Source organism: Garra rufa, chromosome 9 (assembly GCF_049309525.1).
Source record: "Garra rufa chromosome 9, GarRuf1.0, whole genome shotgun sequence".
Lineage (NCBI taxonomy): Eukaryota > Metazoa > Chordata > Actinopteri > Cypriniformes > Cyprinidae > Garra > Garra rufa.
In genome coordinates this window covers 7,514,768-7,538,107 of record NC_133369.1, presented here as the reverse complement: position 1 = coordinate 7,538,107, position 23,340 = coordinate 7,514,768, and the positions used below count along the sequence as shown (strand labels likewise).

General features: G+C 36.3%; 1 protein-coding gene across 1 annotated transcript in view; it reads left to right on the top strand.

The window, feature by feature from the left end:
- csmd3a (CUB and Sushi multiple domains 3a) overlaps positions 1-23,340 on the top strand; it is a 516,772-nt gene that overhangs the window by 152,054 nt on the left and 341,378 nt on the right. The window contains exons 14-20 of the mRNA XM_073847643.1: positions 3,674-4,000; positions 4,823-5,017; positions 7,859-7,997; positions 11,751-11,938; positions 12,456-12,644; positions 20,307-20,423; positions 22,551-22,766. Of these exons, the coding sequence (XP_073703744.1) occupies positions 3,674-4,000; positions 4,823-5,017; positions 7,859-7,997; positions 11,751-11,938; positions 12,456-12,644; positions 20,307-20,423; positions 22,551-22,766 (1,371 nt within the window). The remainder of the gene's footprint in view (positions 1-3,673; positions 4,001-4,822; positions 5,018-7,858; positions 7,998-11,750; positions 11,939-12,455; positions 12,645-20,306; positions 20,424-22,550; positions 22,767-23,340) is intronic.

Genomic DNA, 23,340 nt, shown 5'->3' with positions numbered 1-23,340 from the left:
AATCTGGACCTGTACCAGTAACAATCCCATGATATTATATATCATAAATAAATATATAAAATCGCTTAAAGGCAGTCCAGAGTTGCAAATTATGACATTTTTGCCATTATACTGTTCATTCTGACAAGACTTGAAAGCCCACACAAGTTAGTCTAGAAAGTTCTTAAGAGCTCGGAAGTCATAATTGCTATGTGAAGTGCGTTTAAGTGATCATAACATGGACATGTCGACGATTCATGTTGCCATGATGTAATTTTCCTGCCAACTGCTACTAAGATGAATGGGTAATACTACCGTTTAGCTCTCTTCAGGTACATTAGGCCTTGTGCGTTCAGGAAATAATTTTAAGACCACAGTTCTCCATCCATCCTCGCTAGCTCATTACGAAGATGAGCGCTGACGACCCTTTGAATCTCTCAGAGTCGGTGAGACACATGTCTAAATGAAATGATGTCAAGAGGTCGGACTAATTAAAACTGTGTTTTATGTCGGTGAGTGTAAACAAAACAACCACTGCGCCGTTAAATATGGCTAACAGACTCTGGCAGCTGATAAGATGGCAATTCTCTAGGAGCCTGACAAGTAAACAGCACCAAAGAGCAATACCATTTCAAGAGTTTTAAAATTCCCAACGTGCCCTGCTCAGTAGAGTTTAATACAATTACTGCTTCCATTACAATACAAGAATCCCTCAAGAAAACAGGTGCAGCATCTTTTCGATCCGCAACCCTGCTGTCACACGTCAGCCTGTTAGTTATTGCTTAAGGCAAGGCACTACAGGTGAATAAAGTAAAAATTAACTTACAGATATCAGGATACTATTCCCAGTTGACCAAAGCAATTGTTTTCTATTACAAGTTCTGAAATGATAGGTTTAAATATGCAAATGAGCCATTAACTAATTAAATATTCACCCATTAGCATATAATTCCAGAACAGAAAAGTTCTTGTTTGATTTTGTTGACATTAGAGTTGAAGATTTTACAGAGGCTCTCTTATTATCAGTCCATAAATCTGAAAATACAGTCAGTAGCTGGAAAAAATAGATTTTTAATATCATTTAATGCATGAAGTGTTATAAATCAGGAGAATGATATTTGAACAACGCCTCTCTAAAAACCATCAGAATATAGATAGGAATAAAACACTAAGGTTTAGTGTAAGTGTTTCTGAACTGCAGATTTTTATTCAAATATAGGCATAGAATGTTATATAAATCAGTCGAATAATATATGAACAAACCTTTTTAGAATATACATGGGAATAAACCATAAAAGTGCTACTGAAACAGATTTCTGTCTCACTGCAGGAAAAAAACTGCTTCAGAGATATCTGTATATTGTAAATGAAAGGCACATGCAAAATATATAATAATTGTGTGTATGCATATGTTTAGTATTTTATACTGTTATAATTATATTTTATTTATGTTCACTATTTATTCATAGCCCTTCAACCTATTTTATGCATGTGTTTAGTATTTTATACTGTTATAATATTCATTTATAATTGTTTTATTAAATGTTCATTATTCATTTTAGTTTTACAAATTGTGCTTATATCATTATCCATTTTACTACTTCAGTTTTTAAAAGTTTTTTTCAAGTTTACTTTTTTATTAATTATGTTATTAATAATTTGTGTTATTTAATCTTTTTCAATCACCAAAAGGGGACTAAATGGACATTTCTGGCTTACTGCATAAAAAAAAAAGAAGAAGAAGAAAACATTCTTCAAAGACATGGCTCATAATTCAAATCTACCAACGCAAATATAGTGTAATATAAGATAAAGTGTAATAAAATGATCACTTAAATGTGTAGTTTGGATATTTTATGTCCAGTAGTTTGAAAAAAGAAACATGAAAGCAAAATCTCAAAATTGACCAGTGCATAAAAATACAGTGGTTTTGCCTGTAGTGTCTTAACCTAACTTGGCTATGAGGTTTTTTTTTTTTTTTGTCAAATTTGATGCCTTTTAAAGGTGACATATCATGAAAATCTGACTTCTGAAAATCTGTTTATCACTTCATAAAAAAATAAATAATAATAATAATACATTCAGTATCTGGGAAAAAATAGATTTTCAATATCATTTAATGTATGAAATGTTATATAAATCAGGGGAATGATATTTGATCAAACGCTTCTCTAAAAACCACAAGAATGTAGATGCCAATAATACTGTAAGGTTTAGTTTAAGTGCTTCTGAAGTGGAGATTTTTATTAAAATATAGGCATATAATGTTTATAAATTAGGCGAATAATATATGAATAAACGTCTCTGTGAAATTTTTCAGAATATACATGGGAATAAAACCATAAAAGAAAAAAAACTCATTTTGAGAAAACTGCTTCAAAGATATGTATTGTAAATAAAATGGAGATGCAAAATATATAACACTTGCATGTATTTTATACTTTTTTGTATTTTATACTGTTGTAATTATATTTCATCATCATCTATTAAATGTTCACTTCTCATTTTAGTTTTAGAAATTGTGCTTATGTCATTATCCGTTTTACTATTTTAGTTATTTATTTGTTAAAACTTTTTTCAGGTTTACGTTTTTTTTTTTTAAAATCGGCCTTTAAATATATGGCTCATAATTCAAATCTATAGATGCAGAGATAAAGTGCAACAAAACAAACACTTAAATGTGTAGTTTGGATGTTTTATGTCCACTAGTCTGAAAAAAGAAACCCAAAATCTTTAAATTGACCAGTGCATGCAAAATACAGTGTTTGCGCCTGTCTTACCTTAACTTGCAGCTGTGAGGTTTTAGCCAAATTTGATGTCTTTAAAGGTGACATCATGAAAATCTGACTTTTTCCATGTTTAAGTGCTATAATCAGATCCTGGTGCATCTACCAACCCAGAAACATGGAGGAAAACAAAAAACAAAAAAACAGTAACTTTGTTTTGGTTTGTTTGGTAAGCGTTCCTCTGTAAGAAAACAAGCTGCTAGAAAGGGGGTCCTATTATAATATTACTGCCCCTTAATCTGCATGTTTCCACCCACGGTTGTGTTTTTCACATGCAACAATAGTGTACCAGTTCTAACGCCATGCCGAAAATTCGAGGAAAGCATGCTAACTGTTCTGTCTTTGGCTGCATAGACAAGCACAGAACACTAGAGTCCCAGCCTCAGATAAGTCGAGAGCAGTGGATTTATTGATTTATTTACTGTATACTACGCTGCTGCCACACAGATCTAATATAAATGTGATTTCTTTCCCAGCTGTTTACCTTCACAGATATTAAAGACTGTTTTTGTAACTCGTGTGTTTTTAACATAAACTAGTGTGTATTTGACAGTTTAAGCGCAATAGGACATGAAAGAGAACTTTCTTTAGGACTCTCATGGTCACTAAAGTCACTTTCTGTGCTCATGCATCAGATGTGTGCACTCAGAAAACCCTGTATCAGAAGTTTAAACTAATATGCAACTAATATTGCAAATAAAATGCAGGTTCCACTAAAAAAAGGCATTTTCAAAATGATATTATGAATGATCTGTGGGGTATTTTGAGCTGAAACTACAGAGACAACTAAGACTTATATTATATATTGTAAAAGTGGGGCATAATAGGTCTCCTTTAAAATGAATTTAGATTAGTCTTTGTTGCGTTTGACCTTCACATAACTGATCAGCATCTCCTCCCTCTCTCAGTTCCCTGCATGTCCAACTTCACGGCCGCCATGGGAACTGTTCTGTCTCCAGACTATCCTGAGGGTTACGGCAACAACCTCAACTGTGTCTGGCTGATCATTGCTGAACCAGGCAGCCGCATCCATCTGGCATTCAATGATTTCGACCTGGAGCCTCCCTATGATTTCCTGACGGTGAGGGATGGAGACCTGGCAGACGCTGTGGTGTTGGGACGCTTCTCTGGGGCGGAAGTGCCATCGCACCTCACTAGCAACTCCAACATCCTCCAGCTGGAGTTTCAGGCTGACCACTCGATGTCCGGCCGAGGATTCAACATAACGTACAGCAGTGAGTGCTTCTCTTTTGAATGTTTTTAATGTAAACTGTTTTCTATTTTTTATTTGTAAAACTTAAAAAAAAAAAAATCTGACATTACTATATATAATAATTTTATTTTTAAATTATTTTTTCAAATGTAATTTTATTTATATACTCATAGCATTTTTATTATATTTATTATATATTTTAATTTTTGTTAACATTTTAGTATGTTTCTTATTTTGTAAAATGTAAAATGTTTTGATATTTCTATATAGCTTTATTTTGTTCCTAAATTTTATTTTGAATTTTAGTTTGGGATTAAATGGAAATAAATAGTTCTTTAACTTAATTTCTGTTACTAAACATACATTTACAAACTAAAAAACATAAAAAACATTTCTCACTTTTTAAAAGTTTTGCTTGTTTTTGTGTTTTTGTTAGGCTGTTCTAAACTTAAAAAATATCTGATGCTTGGCAACAAGTATTAATACTCTTAAAAAATGTACTGTTTGCTAACAACATTTTTGGCTTGCGAAGCACTGTCTTCAATCAGATTCCGAACAGCCATCAAATAGGACATATGGAAGGACATATTTTCATCGATTTAATTCGTAAGCCATTTATCCACCAGCATCAAACAACTTAATCCTGTTCGCTGAACATCGTACTATTAGCTCAGCCAATATAATCCTCAAATGCCTGCACGACGTACAGGACCCTAGTGTTTACCCACAATGCTCTGTTTCCTACAGTGTGATATTGCATTATGCATTCACTCCTTTCTTTCCATTTCATTAAGTAAGTCACGTTGCAAGTAACAAGCTCTCTGCTTTGATGTTATTTGTTCAGCGTTTGGACACAATGAGTGCCCGGATCCCGGAGTGCCTATGAATGCCAAGCGCTTTGGTAATAATTTCCAGCTGGGAAACTCCATATCAGTAGTGTGTGAGGAGGGCTTCATAAAGACGCAAGGCTCGGATACTATTGTGTGTGAACTGGAGGCGGGAAAGGTGATGTGGAGTGGTTTGATCCCCAAATGTGAAGGTAGGTTTCAAAAGTGTTTGTGTCCTCTAATCTTTTCTGTGGAAGAAAGTTATCAAAGCGGAGCCCAGGCAATGATGGCCTTTGAGTAGCCTTTGGATGTTTTTCAGAAAGATTGCCGAATTATCTAAATTGCATCCCTTGAGCTCGTAGAAAAGTGGTTTAGTTCCACTTATTATCTGAGTTGTTGTATCAACAGTACAAAAGACAGAGGAAAATGCTGTAAAACATTCTGTAAACACCAGCTCTGCTGAGAATATAATACTTACCTGCACCTGAATCGAACAAGGGTTTGTAAGTTACACTGATTTTCCCACAGGTGAAGGATACTCTTAACAACTAAGTTAAGTGGAGAGCCTAAAATAGCCAAAAACAGCCTGGCTGGCTGGTCTTAGCTGGTTTATAATGGGAATAATTGATTTGACCAGCTCAAAATAGTGGTTGAAAACCTTTTAAAACCAGCCTGCTAAACTAGCTATTACATGGCGTGAGAGAGACCAGCTAAGGTCAGCCAACCTGGGCTGGTTTTACCTTTTTCTTTAACAGGATAAATGGCCTTTACCATGGTAAAATTAGTGTAAGATATGGACACTGCCTCATGCCTAATGGATGGGCTAGTAGCTTGTATGCGTGACCTGAAGTTGAGTAATTTGACTGTTATATGGTGTGTTAGGTTATGTCGAAAAGATCATATTTACGAGTTGAACGCACATGAACGGCACCACAATTTTGTAATATCTAGTGGAAAACGTAACTTTTTTTTTAAGCCGAGTGGTGGCGGGCCAGTGAGAAAATATGAGGGTTTCAGTGATCTGGTGTCTATTGAAATAGTAAATTTGTTGAAATGATGGAAAATAATGTACTCATTAAAAAATGTCCATCTGTTTTTTGTTCCAACTGAAGTAATCTGAAATCACCTGACATTGTAATTGAGATTTCTTAACAATGCACCAAAACATTGACGTCTGTACCTTATTGGTTAAAGGTGCTATAAGCAGCCATTTTAACAATAACTTAAACCATTTTATTTATTTAAATCACACAATGTCTTTGAAAAACCTCACTCTGCAAAGATATCAAGAGTCAAATTGTCCAGAGACCCTCAAAAACGTTTAAGTTTTTCACTAGTTTCCATATGCAACTGTTTGCAGTTAGCTTTCTCAATGCAAACAGATAACTTTCAAGTTTTAAAACCTCTTGTTTGATTGACATGCAGAAAGCCAGTTTAGGCTATTTTTAAGTTTTTTTTTACCCTGGTAAAATCAATGTAAGACAACCACTGCTTCATGCCTAAAGGGATAAGTACAAAGGCCGTGCGAAAATATGATCGGTAGTTGCATGTTTTGACATGGTCAAACATTGACGTTTGCTCTTTATTGAATAATGGCGCTATAAGTGTCCTAACTTTTGATTTTTGCTTACATAAATGACATCGCCTCTCTGTAAAACCAGGCTTTACAAAGAAATCAAGGCCAGGTTTCACAGACAGGGCTTAGACTAACACAGGATTAGCCCATAGTTCAATTAGAATATTTAGGTAATTTTTATGAATGTGCTTAGAAAACAACATTACTGGTGTGCATCTTGAGACAAAACAAAGCCACTGACATAATTTTAGATCAGTCAGTGCAAGTTTCTTTCAGTTGATACAGCTCAGACCAGGGGCAAAAGTCAAATTTTCTAAAGACCATCACAAATGTCAAGTTTTTGGCCAATTACCATGTGTAGCAGTTTGAGATACATTCTAAATCATAAACATCTTAAAGCCATCTAATATACATCTATTTGACATCTTATAGTAAACGCCCAATAGACATATTGCAGATGAGCAACCGCTAAAAAAATACGTCTGTCAGATGTAAATGCAGATGTCAAATAGATGTCTCCATGACGTCTACATCAGGCTAGCTTTCTTTATGCTAATAGATAGCAGACAGTTTAAAAACGTTCTTAGCAAAACTGAATCTAAGAAACGACAGACATGCAGAAAGCCAACTTTTAAAGTTTTTTAGAGCTGTTTTTAGCCGGTATATGCTTTTCTGTGGTAAAATCACTGGCATCAAGAGTCAGATTTTCCAAAGACCCTCTTAAGTGTCAGTGACTATAGTTACCAAGTTCAGCTATTGTAGAGATAAATGGAAATGTTAACAAAAAGCAAACAAGTCTTTTTCATCATAAAATGATTAAAAAATTGTTTTCTCTAGTCTGTTTTGGGACATATTCCATTAGGATTTAGTGGTTTTAACAAGCCACCAGTAGAATGCGACCAGTTACCAGAAGAAACTCACACGGTCCATTACAGTTTCCATTAAAACCATTTTAAAACCATCGTTTTCATCAGCAGGGACAGTATCGAAACTTTCTTTGCAAAACTGAAAAACAAACAAACATGCATATTTTTCAAAAACCTTCCTAAAGTGTCAAGTTTTTGGCTAGTTACCAAGTTCAACTGTTGTAGAGATAAACTGGAATGTTAACAGTCAGCAAGCAATTAACCTTCTTAATGCTCACAAATATTAAAAACCTCTTTGCAAAATTGAATATGCGATTGGAGTGACATGCAAAAAGTGTTTCTGAATGGATAAAAAAAAGTGTGGCTCGCTCCCCTGGCCCTTTTTTCCTGCTGTTTACGAACACCGTTTTGATTTCTCAAGACAATTATTTTAGTGAAATCTGTCAGGTAGCAGGGCGTTTTGTGCGTCTTATTAAAAAACTGCTTACAGCACCTTCAAATCAAAAACTTTTTAATCTCTAAAGACACTGTACTGCAAAAACAGATTCTTTGCTAAATCGATGTGTTCTAATAAACATTCTGCTGGCATTTATATATAATGTTTCCCACAGCGCCCTGCGGAGGCCATTTCACCGCGCCGGTGGGAGTCATTCTGTCCCCAGGGTGGCCTGGCTACTACAAAGATTCCCTGAGCTGTGAGTGGGTCATCGAGGCCGAGGTGGGACGCTCCATCAAGATAAGCTTTGACAGGTCTGTTGGATAGCTCTGAGAATAGCAACACACAGAGGCATTATTTGGATTCATGTCTGGAGGCATTAGCTCTCCAAGGCGACAAATCATTTCAGCACATATCAGGTTAGAAAAAGCAGAAGTAGCAACATATTCATAGCCCTCTTCATCCGGGGTCCTTTGGGTGTGAAGGCCGCGTGGGTTTTTATAAAGTCTCAATGTAACAGCCTGCCGAGTTAATAAAGTATAATGTCAAATGTAATTGAATCGTAAGCCTCGGCTGATCGCGGGAAAGTTCACATGTAGAAATGTCTGAAGGATGCTATTGCTTCCAAGTAATGTTTGTCATAGCGTATAGACCGTGAGCGCAAGGGAGACAGTCACCATTAGTGTCTATATAAATTATTACATAGTGTTATGTCGACGGGCCTGATCCATACGCACACTGTTTGCATTATAAATCTATCGCTGAGCGTGGTGCCCATCGAGGCCGTCTGTGAAAGGGAAATGGAATTAATCTATATCTAGTTACAAATGGTTGACTTTATTTCATTAGCACTGCAATGCTTCCCTTGAGTAGGGCATTGAAATAACATCAGATCTGGAGTTTGATCTAACACACTCCTGGGAGCGGATGCCTCGAGATGTATCACAAAAGCAGAGGACTCGACTGGGCGAGCAGAGATTGGGTTTTTCAGTGGGATTGACGGCTTGGCTTTGGCTTTTCACTGAAAAAGTTTAAATTCTGTCAATGTTTACACACCCTTGTGTGCACCGATTCTGTAGGACTTTCTTTGGTAAAATGCAAAAGGATATATTAGGTTAAATGCATTGGCTGCTCTTTTCTGTGAAATGAATGAAAACGGGGACAAAAAATGTGAATAACAACTGAAATTTTTAGCTTTGATACAGTCTATAAAAATGTATTTAAAATATTTTATACTTTGTACATATTTAATGTACAGTGTGGATATATTCACATGGTTCATAAATTATTTGCATTCTAAAGCACAGTATAAAAAATTAAGTGAGATATTTGAAAAAGAACCCTGATCAAAGTTAGAGAACACTTGCAGATCCCTCCAGCTTATTGGAGTTAATCTGGTACCTGGTGCTAATTTCTTTCATTATATGAAAACCATATTTAACTGGCAGCATTCCTCCAATTTTCACTGAGATTGCAAGGTGACGGGCTGCTCTACGGTGACTGAAACTTTGCGACAGGAGGTTGTCCAGATGAAGGCCAAAGGGATGACACTTTCAGCCACTGCATTCCAAATCTTTGATTTCTTGAATATTGATTAAGTTTACAATGACACTAATTCATTGAAGTCTCTCTGGTGGGGCTGGTGGCTGGTGGGTTCACGTGAGACAAATGCACATGAAGACAGGAAAACACAGAGACTCTTAATGGGGAATCGGTTCAACACTGCAGCTGGAATTGCTTGCCAGTTCAGCTCTGAACACTTTAAGGATCTGTCTCAACATGTTTAAGTTGGACTGAAGTGCACACTGCAGTGACCAAGCCTCTCATCAGCAGAAAAAATCAAAAGGCTAGACTCATCTTTGCTGAGGAGCATGATGTGTGGAGAACTGTTCCAAAGTTCACTTTAGTAATGAGAGCAAGTCTGATGGGAAACATTTTGTTCGGCGTCAAACTACAGCCTGAAGACTGAACAACTCTAGGAAAACCTTGGCTGCAAAGTTATAGCTAAGAAACCCACTACAGTTACCGAACTATGAAAAAGAGTGAAGGAAGAGTGGACCAAGCTCACATCAGCACAGTCTAAGAAACTAGTCATGTGCTGCGGCCGCAGATGTGCTTAAGTAATTTTATATATAAAAGGCTGGTCCACATAAGATAAATGCACGAGAAAACAGGATAATGCAGAGACACTTAATGGGGAATGGATTTAACACTGCAGCTGGAATTGCTTGCCAGTTCACCACTAAACAGGGTACAGATCTCTCTGGACATGTTTAAGAGAAGTTGGACTGAAGGCAGTGACCAAGCCATTCATTAGCAGAAAGAATCGAAGGCTAGACTCATCTTTGCTGAGGAGCATGATGTGTGGAAAGCGGAGAACTGGTCTAAAGTTTACTGTAATGATGAGAGCAAGTCTGATGGGATACATTTTGTTTGGCGCCAAACTAGGGAAAGACTGAAGCCCAAGTGCATAAAGAAGTCAGTGAAAGGTGGAGTAGGAAGTGTCAAGGTTTGAAGGATGTTTACTGCAGCATGAGTTGCGCCTCGTGTACAGCTACATGGCAGGGTGAATGCAAATGTTTATTAGAACCTCCTTCAGCAACATGCGGTTGGCCTGGCCATAGCCATCAACCTTATTGGAAATCTCTGCAAAATCCTTGGTGATCTTTACAGTGAGGGGAAAAATTATTTGATCCCTGCTGATTTTGTACGTTGGCCCACTGACAAAGAAATGCTCAGTCTATAACTTTAGGTTTAGGTTTATTTTAACAGTGAGAGACGGAATAACAACAAAAATCGAGAAATAACCCATTAAAAAAACCCTTCTGTTGGGGGTGTTTTTCTGCAAAGGGGTCAGGACAACTGCATTGCATCAAAGGGGTGATGGACGGGGCCATTTACTGTCAAAATCTTGGGTGACTACCTCCTTCCCTCAGACAAGGCATTGAAAATGGGTTGTGGATTTGTATCCCAGCGTGACAATGACCCAAAACACATGGCGAACACAACAAAGGAGTGGCTCAAGAAACAGCACCTTAAGGTCCTGTAGTGGCCTAGCAAGTCCAGACCTTAATCCCATAGAATATCTGTGGAGGGAGTTGAAGGTTCGAGTTGGCAAACGTCAGCCTCGAAAACCTTAATGACTTGGACAATACTAAGTCATCTTTTGCTAAATTCAGAATACTTATTTCTCTCACTCTAGGTTATTTTTTTGTTTTTCTGTCTCATACTGTTCAAATAAACCTACCATTCAAATTATAGACTGATCATTTCGTACAAACATACAAAATCCCTCACTGTATGGCTAAGAAAGCCACTACAGTTACCGAAACTATCTAAGAGAGTAGAGGAAGAGAGGACCAAGCTCACATTAGCGCAGTCTGAGAAGTCATTTAAAGCAAAGGCCTTTATACTTCCTACTAATTTCTGACAGCTGTTACCCTCTAAAATTTATTTTGTGCTATAGTGGTTATTGTTCTCTAATTTTGATACACAAAAATATCTCTTAATTTTCCACAAAATATCTCCACTGTATATAATAGAATAGAATATGCTGCAAAAATCTTATAAGCAACTTACATCATTTATAGTTATTACAATGATAATTTTATGGTGTTTTTATATAGCTTTGGGAGCTTTCAGCCCCTGATTATTATTATATATGCTTTCACTGTTTGAAAGAGAGAAACTAGGGCATTATGTAAAAGGTGTTATTTTACTGAAGACAGAAAGCCGTGCAGGTTTGGAACAACATGAGGGTAAGTAAATGACCGTATTTTCATTATTAGCTCAACTATTCCATTAAAGCAAGCTCACTGTAGCAAATCTGTGTTTATTCGCACATCACAAAGCGGTTTGATCCCATCAATAAACAGCAGCGTGAACACTGGCCTACGCCTGTGACTTCTCATTAAAAGAGGCGGTCAATGAGGAACAGTTGGGCAGCCATGGGTAATGAGCTGTGTATGTGTTTGTGTGTGTGGATGGAAACACATTTCACATTGTAATTTTGATTATCTCTTTTCTTTGATCTGTTTTCTTTTTTCTTTTTTCTTTTTTTCCGGCAGGTTCCAGACAGAACTTAATTATGACTTTCTAGAGGTCCACGATGGGCCTAATCTCCTCTCGCCCCTAATCGCCTCTCTAAATGGCACCCAAGTCCCTCAGTTCCTGTTCAGCAGCGGCAACTTCCTGTATCTTCTCTTCACCACCGATAACAGTCGCTCTAACAGTGGCTTTAAGCTCTTTTATGAAAGTGAGTCAGCCGTCTTTATAGACCGGGTGCCTTTTGCCCGAGAAATGATATTTCAACCTGAATCGTATCTGTCTCTCCACACAAGCAAACAGCTTGAGGTTTTCTCTTTGTAGTATTCTGTCTCACTTTCTCTATTTCTTGCCTATTCTGTCTTTTTCTCCTTCTTTTTCCACCCCATTTTTTTCAGTTTGGTGTGCTTTTCTGGCTTGACAAAAAATGCATTTGTATTGCCAAACCATTTCAGCATAGCTGCATACAATGCATATGAAATACCTATTTTATTAGTGGTACTGGAGTAAGCAAGTAACATTAACACATGCAAGTAATAATAAATATTATTTGCAATGCAGTGCAAAGCAATAAATTGACATTTCAGGTAAGTTTCCATAGTTTTTTGTTTGAACTAAATTAAATGCACTGAATGCACAATAAAATGAAGCTGCAAATGGAATTGATTATCCCTTTAACTATATCTTTAAATTACATAAAATCTCATTTTGCTTTCGCTGTGCTTCAGGCGTCACTCTGGACACTCACTCATGTTTGGATCCCGGCGTGCCCGTAAATGGGATACGTTACGGGCAGGACTTGGCCATCGGCTCAGTGGTGTGGTTTGGCTGCGAGCCCGGATACAGACTGAGCCACGAGGAGCAGTTGGTCTGTGAGAAGAACCACTGGTGGAGCCACCCTCTGCCGACATGTGACGGTAAGCTGTCATCTCAATTACGCGTCTCAATTAGACTAATTAACGCTGCTCATTTAGACGCTTCTTTGATTTCTACATTCACAACAATTTCAGTAGCATTTTGATTAAAGTCTGTCTGTATATGCATGTATAATTCTCATCACGTTCGATTCAGACTGCAAAACTACATCTAATCTAAAACGTAATTTCTCTGACAGCAGGAAACATCAGTTCTGAATAAAACCAGTTCTTTTGAGACTAAAATCAGTTTAACTGCTGACTAGTTATTTGTATAACAGTGTTTTAAAGATGCCCATTCAGGACATAAAAATAGGTATGGAGTCCTCTTTGAAAGAACCAAACCCAGACCCATTTAAGTGGACCAAGAGGTGAACCGAGCGAAAAAGGACCCAGTTTTCTTTGTTCACACTGTCGCTGTTCCTGAAAGAGGACTCAGATCTTTTTTTGGTCCACCTAAGCAGTAATGGTGTCTCAGACCTCTTTGTGTTCAGACTGTTGCTTTTTGGATCTAGTTCAGTTCAGTGTTAATGAATAAGATGACATTATGGCCCTCAAAATTGGAATATTTTTTAATATAAGTTTTGTACACCTTTATAATATTTGGTTTGAATTCTTTTTCTTGATTATGTAATCGTGTTTTTTTTTTATAGCACACAGGGTTTATGCAGGATTTTTAAGCTCAAATTTAAGACCTGCACAGATAAAATTAATGCTGTATGTAAAATGGCTGTAAAAAGTAGTGTTGGGCGATATGCTCAATTTTCATATCGTCCTATCGTCAGCCTGTGAGATCGTCGATACACGATACTATCGTGCTAATTTATTTAATAATATGTAAATGTGTCAATATGTAATAAAGTCCTTATTCGTTTTGTAAGGGTAGTGCATGTGACTTGTGACACAGCTGTGCGTGGACAGAGCGCTGACGGTAGTTCTGTCGGAGAGGTTAAAGTTTACTTTCGGTTTCATTCTCTGCTAACTTCAGGGAGCGGTAAATGTGCGTGTGTGAATGCAAATGAATGTATCTTTCTATGCCCGTCTTATTGCGATAATGCTACCGATGTATGTCTGATCTTTGTCATCAGTTCATGTTGTAGTTCAGTTCATATAGAATGTGGAGAAGCGATGTGTGTGTAATTCACGTGCATATGTTTAGCGCCATTTTATCGTAATTCGCATACAGATGTTACTGAGGTGAGGTGAATGTTTATGTTTACTATATACAGACGGATTCTGATATATTGTATTTATTTCAGCCTAAACCACATTTTACTACCTCTGTTATCCTAATGACTGTCTACACTTAAGTCTACACTTAATCTATGTACACTGTATGATGAATAAATCTCTTACCCATTTTCACTGCACACATCTGCAGCACTATCTACTCTATGCTTGTGTTTATACCGCGGCAAGTTTCTGAAGCATCCTAGAACCGACTCTCCGCGATGCATCGCTAAAGTTAGTGCCTTTTTGACGGATAATGATAATAATCGTCTTACTATCGTCAAAGGCATCAGCAACAGACGATATCTCTGACTATCGTCGATACACGATACTATCGTCTATCGGCACAACCCTAGTAAAAAGCATAAATTACAGTTCAGATAGGTCTACAGGTTTAAAAAATTTATAATAATAAAATGATAAACTTTTCAGCCTTAAAACCATTTTTAAGAAAAGAGTTAAAAGTATCAATTATTATATTTATGGTTAGTTTAATATAAATTATTATATTAAACCAGAATAAGGGCTAATTAAAAATGCAAATTCATTCTTCGACAACAGGTGACGCTTTTTTCTTAAATATATTCGAAACGTGCAGCGCTCAATTTTCCAATTAAATCATTTTTAATTTTTATAATCCCATTAGCTATATGGCTATTTTTGTCTTTCCGTCCCCATTGTACTTTTTATGGCCTTAAATTTGATACAATTAAATGTAAGACTATTTAAGGACATTTAAAAGGCATTGATGACATTGAGTTAGAAAAAATAATAATAATTGGACAAATATAATAAAAGAAAATATTTTAAGATACATTATACGTATCAGCAGCATTTAAGTAGGAAATGTAATAATCAAATGAAAAAATCCAAATGCATATTATTAATCGTATAATTTCATAAACAGATTCTACCAATTCTATGGTTGCTGTACTAGAACTACAGTAATGCACATATCTTGAAACACATGCAATTTCTTTTCCAGATGTGTTTAATTGAGACAAAACCAACTGTGTATATGTGAACCATAGGTGTTTTTGACAGTTTAAACACAATAGACGCTAAAGAGAGTGTACATTAGCCCCTGCTGAGGTGTGCGTGCAAAATTTCAAAAAGTTTAAACTGGCAAAGCACACAACCGCATCACTCTTATACAATTTGAAAGCAGTTGAAATGAAAATAAACAAGTGTATGTTGTGAGCAAATAATTTGTAGAGATCTGCCAGCAGAAGCAGTCATTATTATGAACAGCTGATTTGTACGTAGACATCCGATGACCAAACTACGCTTCTAAAGGGGTCTAAGATCATTTGGATTGTTGATATATGGGCCAAAAACCACACTCAGACCCCTGAAAAGGACCAAGTGTGAAAACACCCTTATATACTAAGGACCCGTTATTTTCTATAGCAGGGCTGTCCAACCCTGTTCCTGGATATCTACCTTCCTGCAGAGTTCAGCTCCAATTCTGATCAAACTCAACTGAACCAACTAATTAAGATCTGAAGGAGCACTTGATAGTAACAGACATGTGTTTGATCAGGGTTCGAACTGAACTGAACAGGGTTGGGCAGCCCTGGTCTGTAGTCTCAAAAGAATAGTTAATGGAGTCATTAAGAAACTGGAATAGTAATGATTCCCTTTCCTATGCATTATATATAGAGGCTTCAACTTGAGTGTTACTGCATATTCTATTCTTAAAAAGTCTGTAAGTCTGAGTTCTCAAAGTTTTGTCTTTTTTATGAGCAGCTGTGGCACTATGAGAGCTGACAAAAGTATCAGTCTATTCTGTTAGACATAATTGTCAGCTTAAGTGTGAATTATAAACCAGAAGATTCCCCTGGTAATGTGTGGTTTGCTGCCAGACTTCCGACCAGTGCTCTGGACTCTCTGTCAAGATATCTAGTAGTCGTCTTGTTTCTAAAACTTTCTTCAAATAAGCATGGAACTGCCATTCGCAAGCTGTTTTGGTTGTATAATGTGACATTTCTGAATGACACAAGAAGTTCAGTGAAATAAAATGTAGAACTGGACGTCATTTCATCTGTCAGGAACTGATTGGTTCAGGAGAATTCACATTCGCATTTGCAAAACATTTTTTTTATTTGGAATAACAATAACTCCAGGAACTTTATCAAGAAAGTAAACAGGGTCCTTTTTGTTGTCTTTAACCTTCCGGTAAAATGTTCTTGTTTCCGAAAGGGCACTCTTAGCAGGTTTGGCCCATTTGGCGTATTCAATTTTTAATGACTTCATGTCATTCTGAATTAACTGAATATGGAGGAAATATTTTGGGTGCCGGAGGGAAGAAAGAGATTTAGGCAGATGTTGAGCCCGGGGCGCTAGACTCTTTTATCGTCTCACGGGGAGTGACGCTGACATTCATTATCATTAAAGGTGAAGTCGCTGAGGAAATCTGCCTTCATTCCTTAAATTTTGAAGTTCAAGTCTTAGTTTGGACATCTCAAGAAGCACTGACTGTGACTGCATCCCAGTTTGCATACTGTGGCTCTGCTCCAAAACTTTGTGGCATTTTAAGGCATAAGTGTGCTCCCAGAAAGAAAGAGTAGCTAGCTTTATTATGCATCCTTCTAGAATACCTTCTTTTGCTCAAAACTATAGCAGAATTGCAGATATGCTTCATGGAGTAAAACAGTCTCAAAATGCATTGTGAAAGAGAATGTATGGCATGGTTATACTTATACAATTTATTTAGGACTGTTAACATATCGATAATAATAGTCATGGTAAAAGTGGTCCCAATGCATGTTTGTTTAACTTGTTAGTGTTGCATTGTTAACTTAGATATATTTATTTGTGTGCATGCAAAAGGGAACCCCTTGCAGAATCTGTTTAAATGTGAATAAAATGTGAGATCATATCAAATGTAAGTTATTTTATATTTAGCACTATACTGAGTAAGATATTTTACATAAGGTTCTTGGGTTTTCCAGCATCCTTTGCATATTTGAACTCTTTCCAGTGGTGACTGATTTTGACATCCATCTTTTCACACTGAGGACAATTGAGGGCCTCAAACACAACTATTAAAAAAGTTCAAACATTCACTGATGCTCCAGAAGGAAACACGATGCATTAAGAGCTAGGGGGTGAAAACTTTTGAACGGGATGAAGATGTCAGAATTGTTCTTATTTTGTTGAAATATATATATATATATATATATATATATATATATATATATATATATATATATATATATTCCATGTAGTACTGCCCTCTGAAAGCAATAAAAGATATTTGCATATTTCCTGGAAGTTTAATTGACCTTGATCTTCAAATTCAATAAGTTTTCACCCCCTGGCTCTTAATGCATTGCATTCCTTCTGGAGCATCAGTGAATGTTTGAACCTTTTTTTAATAGTTGTGTTAAAGTTCCTCAGTTGTCCTCTATGTGAAAAGATGGATCAAGAAGCACTGACTGTGACTGCATCCCAGTTTGCATACTGTGGCTCTGCTCCAAAACTTTGTGGCATTTTAAGGCATAAGTGTGCTCCCAGAAAGAAAGAGTAGCTAGCTTTATTATGCATCTTTCTAGAATACCTTCTTTTGCTCAAAACTATAGCAGAATTGCAGATATGCTTCATGGAGGAAACAGTCTCAAAATGCATTGTGAAGGAGAATGTATGGCATGGTTATACTTATACAATTTATTTAGGACTGTTAACATATTGATAATAATAATTGTGGTAAAAGTGATCCCAATGCATGTTTGTTCAACTTGTTAGTGTTGAATAGATATGTGTATTTGTGTGGGAAGTACAGTGGCATGTGAAAGTTTGAGAACCCCTTGCAGAATATGTGAAAATGTGGATAATAAGTGAGATTGTCATATAAAATGCATGTTATTTTTTATTTAGCACTGTACTGAGTAAGATATTTTACGTAAAAGATGCTTGCATATAGTTCACAAGACAAAAAAAAAAAAGCTGAAATTCTTAATTTCCCTTGGTTCTTAATACTGTGTCTACCTAAAACTTTTTTTTTTTTTTGTGATGTTTGTTCATGAGTCCTTTGGTTTTTCTGAACAGAAAACTTTTGAACAGGATGAAGATGTCCAAATTATTATTGTTTTTTCTGATTTTGTTGAAATATATATTTTTTCCATTTAGTACTGCTCTTTGGAAGCAATAGAAGATATTAGCATGTTTCCTGGAAGACCAGTTGAGTACAATTTACCTTGATTTTCAAATTCTGTAAGTATTCACCCCCCGGCTCTTAAATCATCATGTTTCCTTCTGGAGCATCAGTGAATGTTTGAACCTTTTTTTTAATAGTTGTGTTTGAGCCCTTCAATTGTCCTCAGTGTGAAAAGATGGATCTTAAAATCATAGAGTCACTCCTGGAAGGGTTCAAAATATGCAAAAGATGCTGGAGAACTGAAGAATTAGCAGGACCTGTAGGATTTTTCTGAATAACAGTGCTCAGTTTAACTGTTCCGAATAAACAACGTGCATGAACAACCATCACAGAACAAAAAAAGTCGTAGATCATCCAGCTAACCACAGTATTGCACAGCACAGTATTGAGAACCAAGGTTGCCAAACTTTTGAAGGGGACTATTTTAATAATTTCAGCTATTTTTTGTCTTGTGGACTATATGTAACCATCTTTTATGTAAAATGTTTTACTCAGGACAGTACAGCACAGATTCTGCAAAGGATTCCCAAACTTTTGCATGCCACTGTATGAACTTTTAGTGTGATGTAAAGTTATGTAGTATTTTGCAGATCTAAAAGACTCCATTTCCCACCTAAAGCATTTTCATTTAAGCTCTTAAAATGTTGGAAAATGTTAGCTCGGTTTCAAAATGATTTGTTTGATTTCATGCTGTTATCTCTGACTGTTACTAGTTTTCTCAGTCAAGTCTTAGCATGGGCCTAAAGTGTATTTCTTTGGTTTGACCATTACTCAAGATCTATATTTGTCCCAATCAATAGCCTAAGCCCTGCCGAGATAATGCCACCAGCCTATTTCAGCTTTTGCTTTAGTATAAGACCCTGTGATAAGGTATCTTGAGACACATTGAGTCGCTTTTCAATTGACAGATTGTGTTCAGAAGAAACACAATTAGAGATGAGCCATGAGTTTTAGATTTTCTGATTGCACACAGTTCATTCGATGCATGTGATTGTCTTACAAATTTGTCACTTAAACATTCCTTGGCACAGTATTTAGCTTTAATAAAATGTATCCAAATCCATTGTTTTCTTTGCTCACAAGTCTGAAATATTTTATAAAATAATACGTGATGAACATGAAGTACTTTTAAATTTTACATTATTTATGCATTTATGCATTTGGCAGACACTTTTGTCTTGTCATTTTTCCAAATAAATACATTACCATCTTTATTTATTTAATTTTTCTTATGCAGTGCACAAATTTCATGTAAATAGCCACATTCATTTTAATGCACCACTGCTCCATTTTACAAAAACAGCCAAACAAAGCACAATTAATTTCTATTGTAAGTCATTTGTAAAACCATTCTTACATAAATTGCTGTATTCAGTTCACTGTGACAAGTTACATGAATATTGGACCATTCCAAACATGAGCATTTGTGCAAATTGTTCAGAAAACCACTTCTTACCTAAACTGTGACATGTGGAAACCATTCTTACCTAAAATTGCAATTATTTTACATGACTGCTTTTAGCAATGATTTTGCTCTTGGTTTCACAAATGATTTACACAAAATTTGCCATTTACCTGGGAATTGAACAGTTTTGATAGTGCCAAGCCACTGTTTGAGCTACAGGAATAATCTTTCATAGACATCTTAATGGCGTGTATTTACTTTTTGTGTGCAATTATGTGTTTATTATAAGTTTTTGCAATGAAGTATTATAAGAATGTTCGCTAAGCCCAGCATTATTATTACATTTGCTCCTACTTTGAGATTTGAACAAACTTCTCAGATTTAAACTTTTAAACTGAACTCATCCAGCACTGGCATGCATCAAAGAAGAATGTCATCAAGACCTGCAGTTGGACTCTTTTGACTCAAGCCAGTGAGCAACCACTTTGGAACGACATAGCAATCGTCCATAACCTCCTAGCACCATGGCAGAGAGTTTTGCTTGGGCAGTAGCACTCACTCATTTTCTTAGAAAACCTTTCATAGACAAAGCAAAGTAGTTGTGACCTTTGCTGGAGACAATGGCAGGTGGAAAGTAGCTCAGAGTAGAAGAAATTCTTGCTACCCTCGTTAACCTTTCGGTGGTATTTTTACTTCCGGTGAAGGTTACTCTGCTCTTTGAATTCCCTCAGCTGAACACTGCTTATCTCAACAGAATTCCTGCTAAAGTCTCTGAAAACGGAGCACTGGAAGTGATATGAGAACAGTTGCATATGTGCTTCCTGTAAAGTTTCAGATCTTTTTTTAAGATTCCACACGTGTCTTCTTGCAGCTCTGTGCGGAGGCGATGTCCGGGGCCCAGAGGGCATCATCCTCTCTCCTGGCTTTCCAGAGCTCTATCCCAACTCATTAAATTGCACGTGGACTCTGGAGGTCAGCCATGGCAAAGGTACGTACACGGGAGGTTTCTTTTTGTGCTGTCAGTAGAAGATGAGAGCTTACTTTTGACATCAGTTCTGTCAAAGATCATTTTTTAGGTGTCCATGAACACATACAAGCATGTATTTTTATTTGCTGTACACCTACCTACAGTATGTGTGTATATAAATGTAAGTGCATACCGATCCAATAGAGTGTTGTTTTAACCACTGCATGTGTGGAACTTAATTTAAAACTTCTATTCTAGTTTAATATATCTTTATTTTAACAAATTGGTTCTAAAATCCCAAGGTTGATCTTTTAGTCTACGCTGTTTCAGTTGATGTGTGAATAAAACATCACAATAAATTTGGATACAAAGTAGCATCTTCTAACTTATGTCCATTTTATCCAGAAATTCAAACAGTATTTTGACACTCTTGGAGAGATGCTGTATAGGAGCATAAGTGAACACGTTCATCTCTTCCTCTTTACTACTAGTTATAACATGAAATAAATTAGCAATATCACACAAGTAGCTGTGCGGTATGGCTGTGTATTGGCACGGCTTTGATTGGACCGTAGGCGACCACAGGGTAATATACATATACAGCCAAATCGCACACATACGATTGTCATACTGCATTTATACAACAGTTTTCATTCTTCAGCTCAATCTCATATTCACAATAACACATTAGTTGAAATGTCCGCTGAGGAAAGCAATATCTTAGTCGTAGTATTCTTTCATCTGTTAAGGGTTATTTTCACTGCTTAGTGCATTTGTTGGCTGTGTCTTACAAGGTGTTGTTAAAAGTAAAAATAACTTCCTTGTTTACAATCTCTTGTCGCCATGTGATGGCGGAGCAATGAAACTAATCACCATCATGAGCATACACACTGTTTCCCAATACTAAATACTATAGTTAAATACTACTATTATTTATATTAAATATTATTTATAGAATACTAATAGGTAATAAACAACAACAACAGCCATCATAAAAGTTGCTTTGTATTTCAGTCAAAAGTACAAAGGCAGCGCTCTGATATACAGCATTACATTTACTTAAAATATAACATGATAAGATTTTGCCCTCAGCCAAAACTATTTGCCCTGGAACAAACAATAGATTAATAAGACCAAAGAGTGCCTGTTAGATTTACCTTAAAACTAATTATATCTCATGTTTAACCACTATGAGTCATCAGAGCAGGCGGGAAAAAACCCCAGAAGATCTGGCCAAGGTTAGGCTGCTCTCGGCGGGTTCATGAGCACTGAATGGCCGCTGACACTCTGGAGCTCAAATCTTCAAAAACATCGAAGTAAATTTTCAAATAGACTTTGTCTTTATTAACAAACCACATATTTGAAGTCTAAACAAGTACATTCTCGCCTTAAACTACATTTGGTTACATAAAAACAGTATTATTTATAAAATTGTAGTTGGGCCTCTGCCATGACACTCATTGTGAGATACACCACAAGCAGAGTTATACAAATGGTTAAGTGGTTGGAGTTCCTATATTACTAGAATACCATACTCCTCTCAGCCAATCAGACTGAGAGCCAGAAAGAACTGTTGAATAAACATCTTGTCTTATATAATTCCTCAATTAGTGTTTCACCTGCAGAAAGACATCAATAAAACAGCTTGTGAACAAGCAGCATTGCCATTTACTTCAGATCAGCAATTCAGAAGAGCATTTCACCCAATATGCGCTGTATTAGCCTATATATTCATTATATTTTACATTACCTGTTCGTGATGTCTTAATTATTTAATGCATGTTTAAATTAATCTGGCATGAAAGAAAGTTATGACAGCCACTGTGAAAATTACTATATTTAAATAATAAACGGGAGTTGAAACATTATTTTATAATTAGATAAGGAGTTGATGTAGAAATGCCTTACAGTATGTGCTATTCACATGTTTGCATGCAATTTTCTTTTTTTGAGTGTTTATTATCACATCTAAAAATAAATAGCTATTTAATATTTTGTACTCTGGTGTTAATTGTAACTTTTAATATTATAGTAGTAATAGGGCTGCCTATGTAGTTTACAGCATTAGCTGAGATAGATTTCTTCATTCTTAATTTATTAAAAAGACACAAATTATTGGTGTCCTCATCTGATTTCTCCTCTTCTCAGGTGTGCAGTTCACATTTCATGCGTTTCACCTGGAGGATCACCATGACTACCTGCTCCTGACGGAGAATGGCAGTTTTGCACGGCCCCTCTCCCGCCTCACCGGTTCGCAACGACCCCCGCCAGTCAACGCCGGGCTCTACGGAAACTTCAAGGCTCAGCTTCGCTTCATCTCAGACTTTTCCATCTCCTTCCAGGGTTTCAACATCTCATTTTCAGGTGAAAGAATCAGTGTATCCCATTTGAGTTTGTTTCATTTTGATTTAAATTTGCATTTATTTATGTATTAATTTATTATTTTCAATTGCACCAAATTTGCAATATTTTTTTCTTTTTTTTTTTGCAAAGAATAACATGAAATTACAAGAAATTATGCATTTTTTGCATCCCAGTGTCATTCCATGATGTATGATTTTGAGATCCATCTTTTCACACTGAGGACAACTGAGGGACTCATATTTTCATCTATTACAGAAGGTTCAAATCTCACTGATGCTTCAGAAGTAAAAACCATGCATTAAGAACCAAGAGGTGAAAACTTTCTGAATTTGAAGATCAGGGTAAATTTAACTTATTTTGTCTTCTGGGAAACATGTAACTATCTTCTGTAGCCTCTGAAGGGCAGTACTAAATGAAAAAAAAAAAAAAGATACTTAGGCAAAATAAGAAAAATTAACACATCTCCATTCAAGTTTTCACCCCCCGCCTCTTAATGCATCGTTTTTCCTTCTAAAGCGTCAGTGAGTGTTTGAACCTTTTGTAATAGTTGTGTATGATTCCCTCAGTTGTCCTC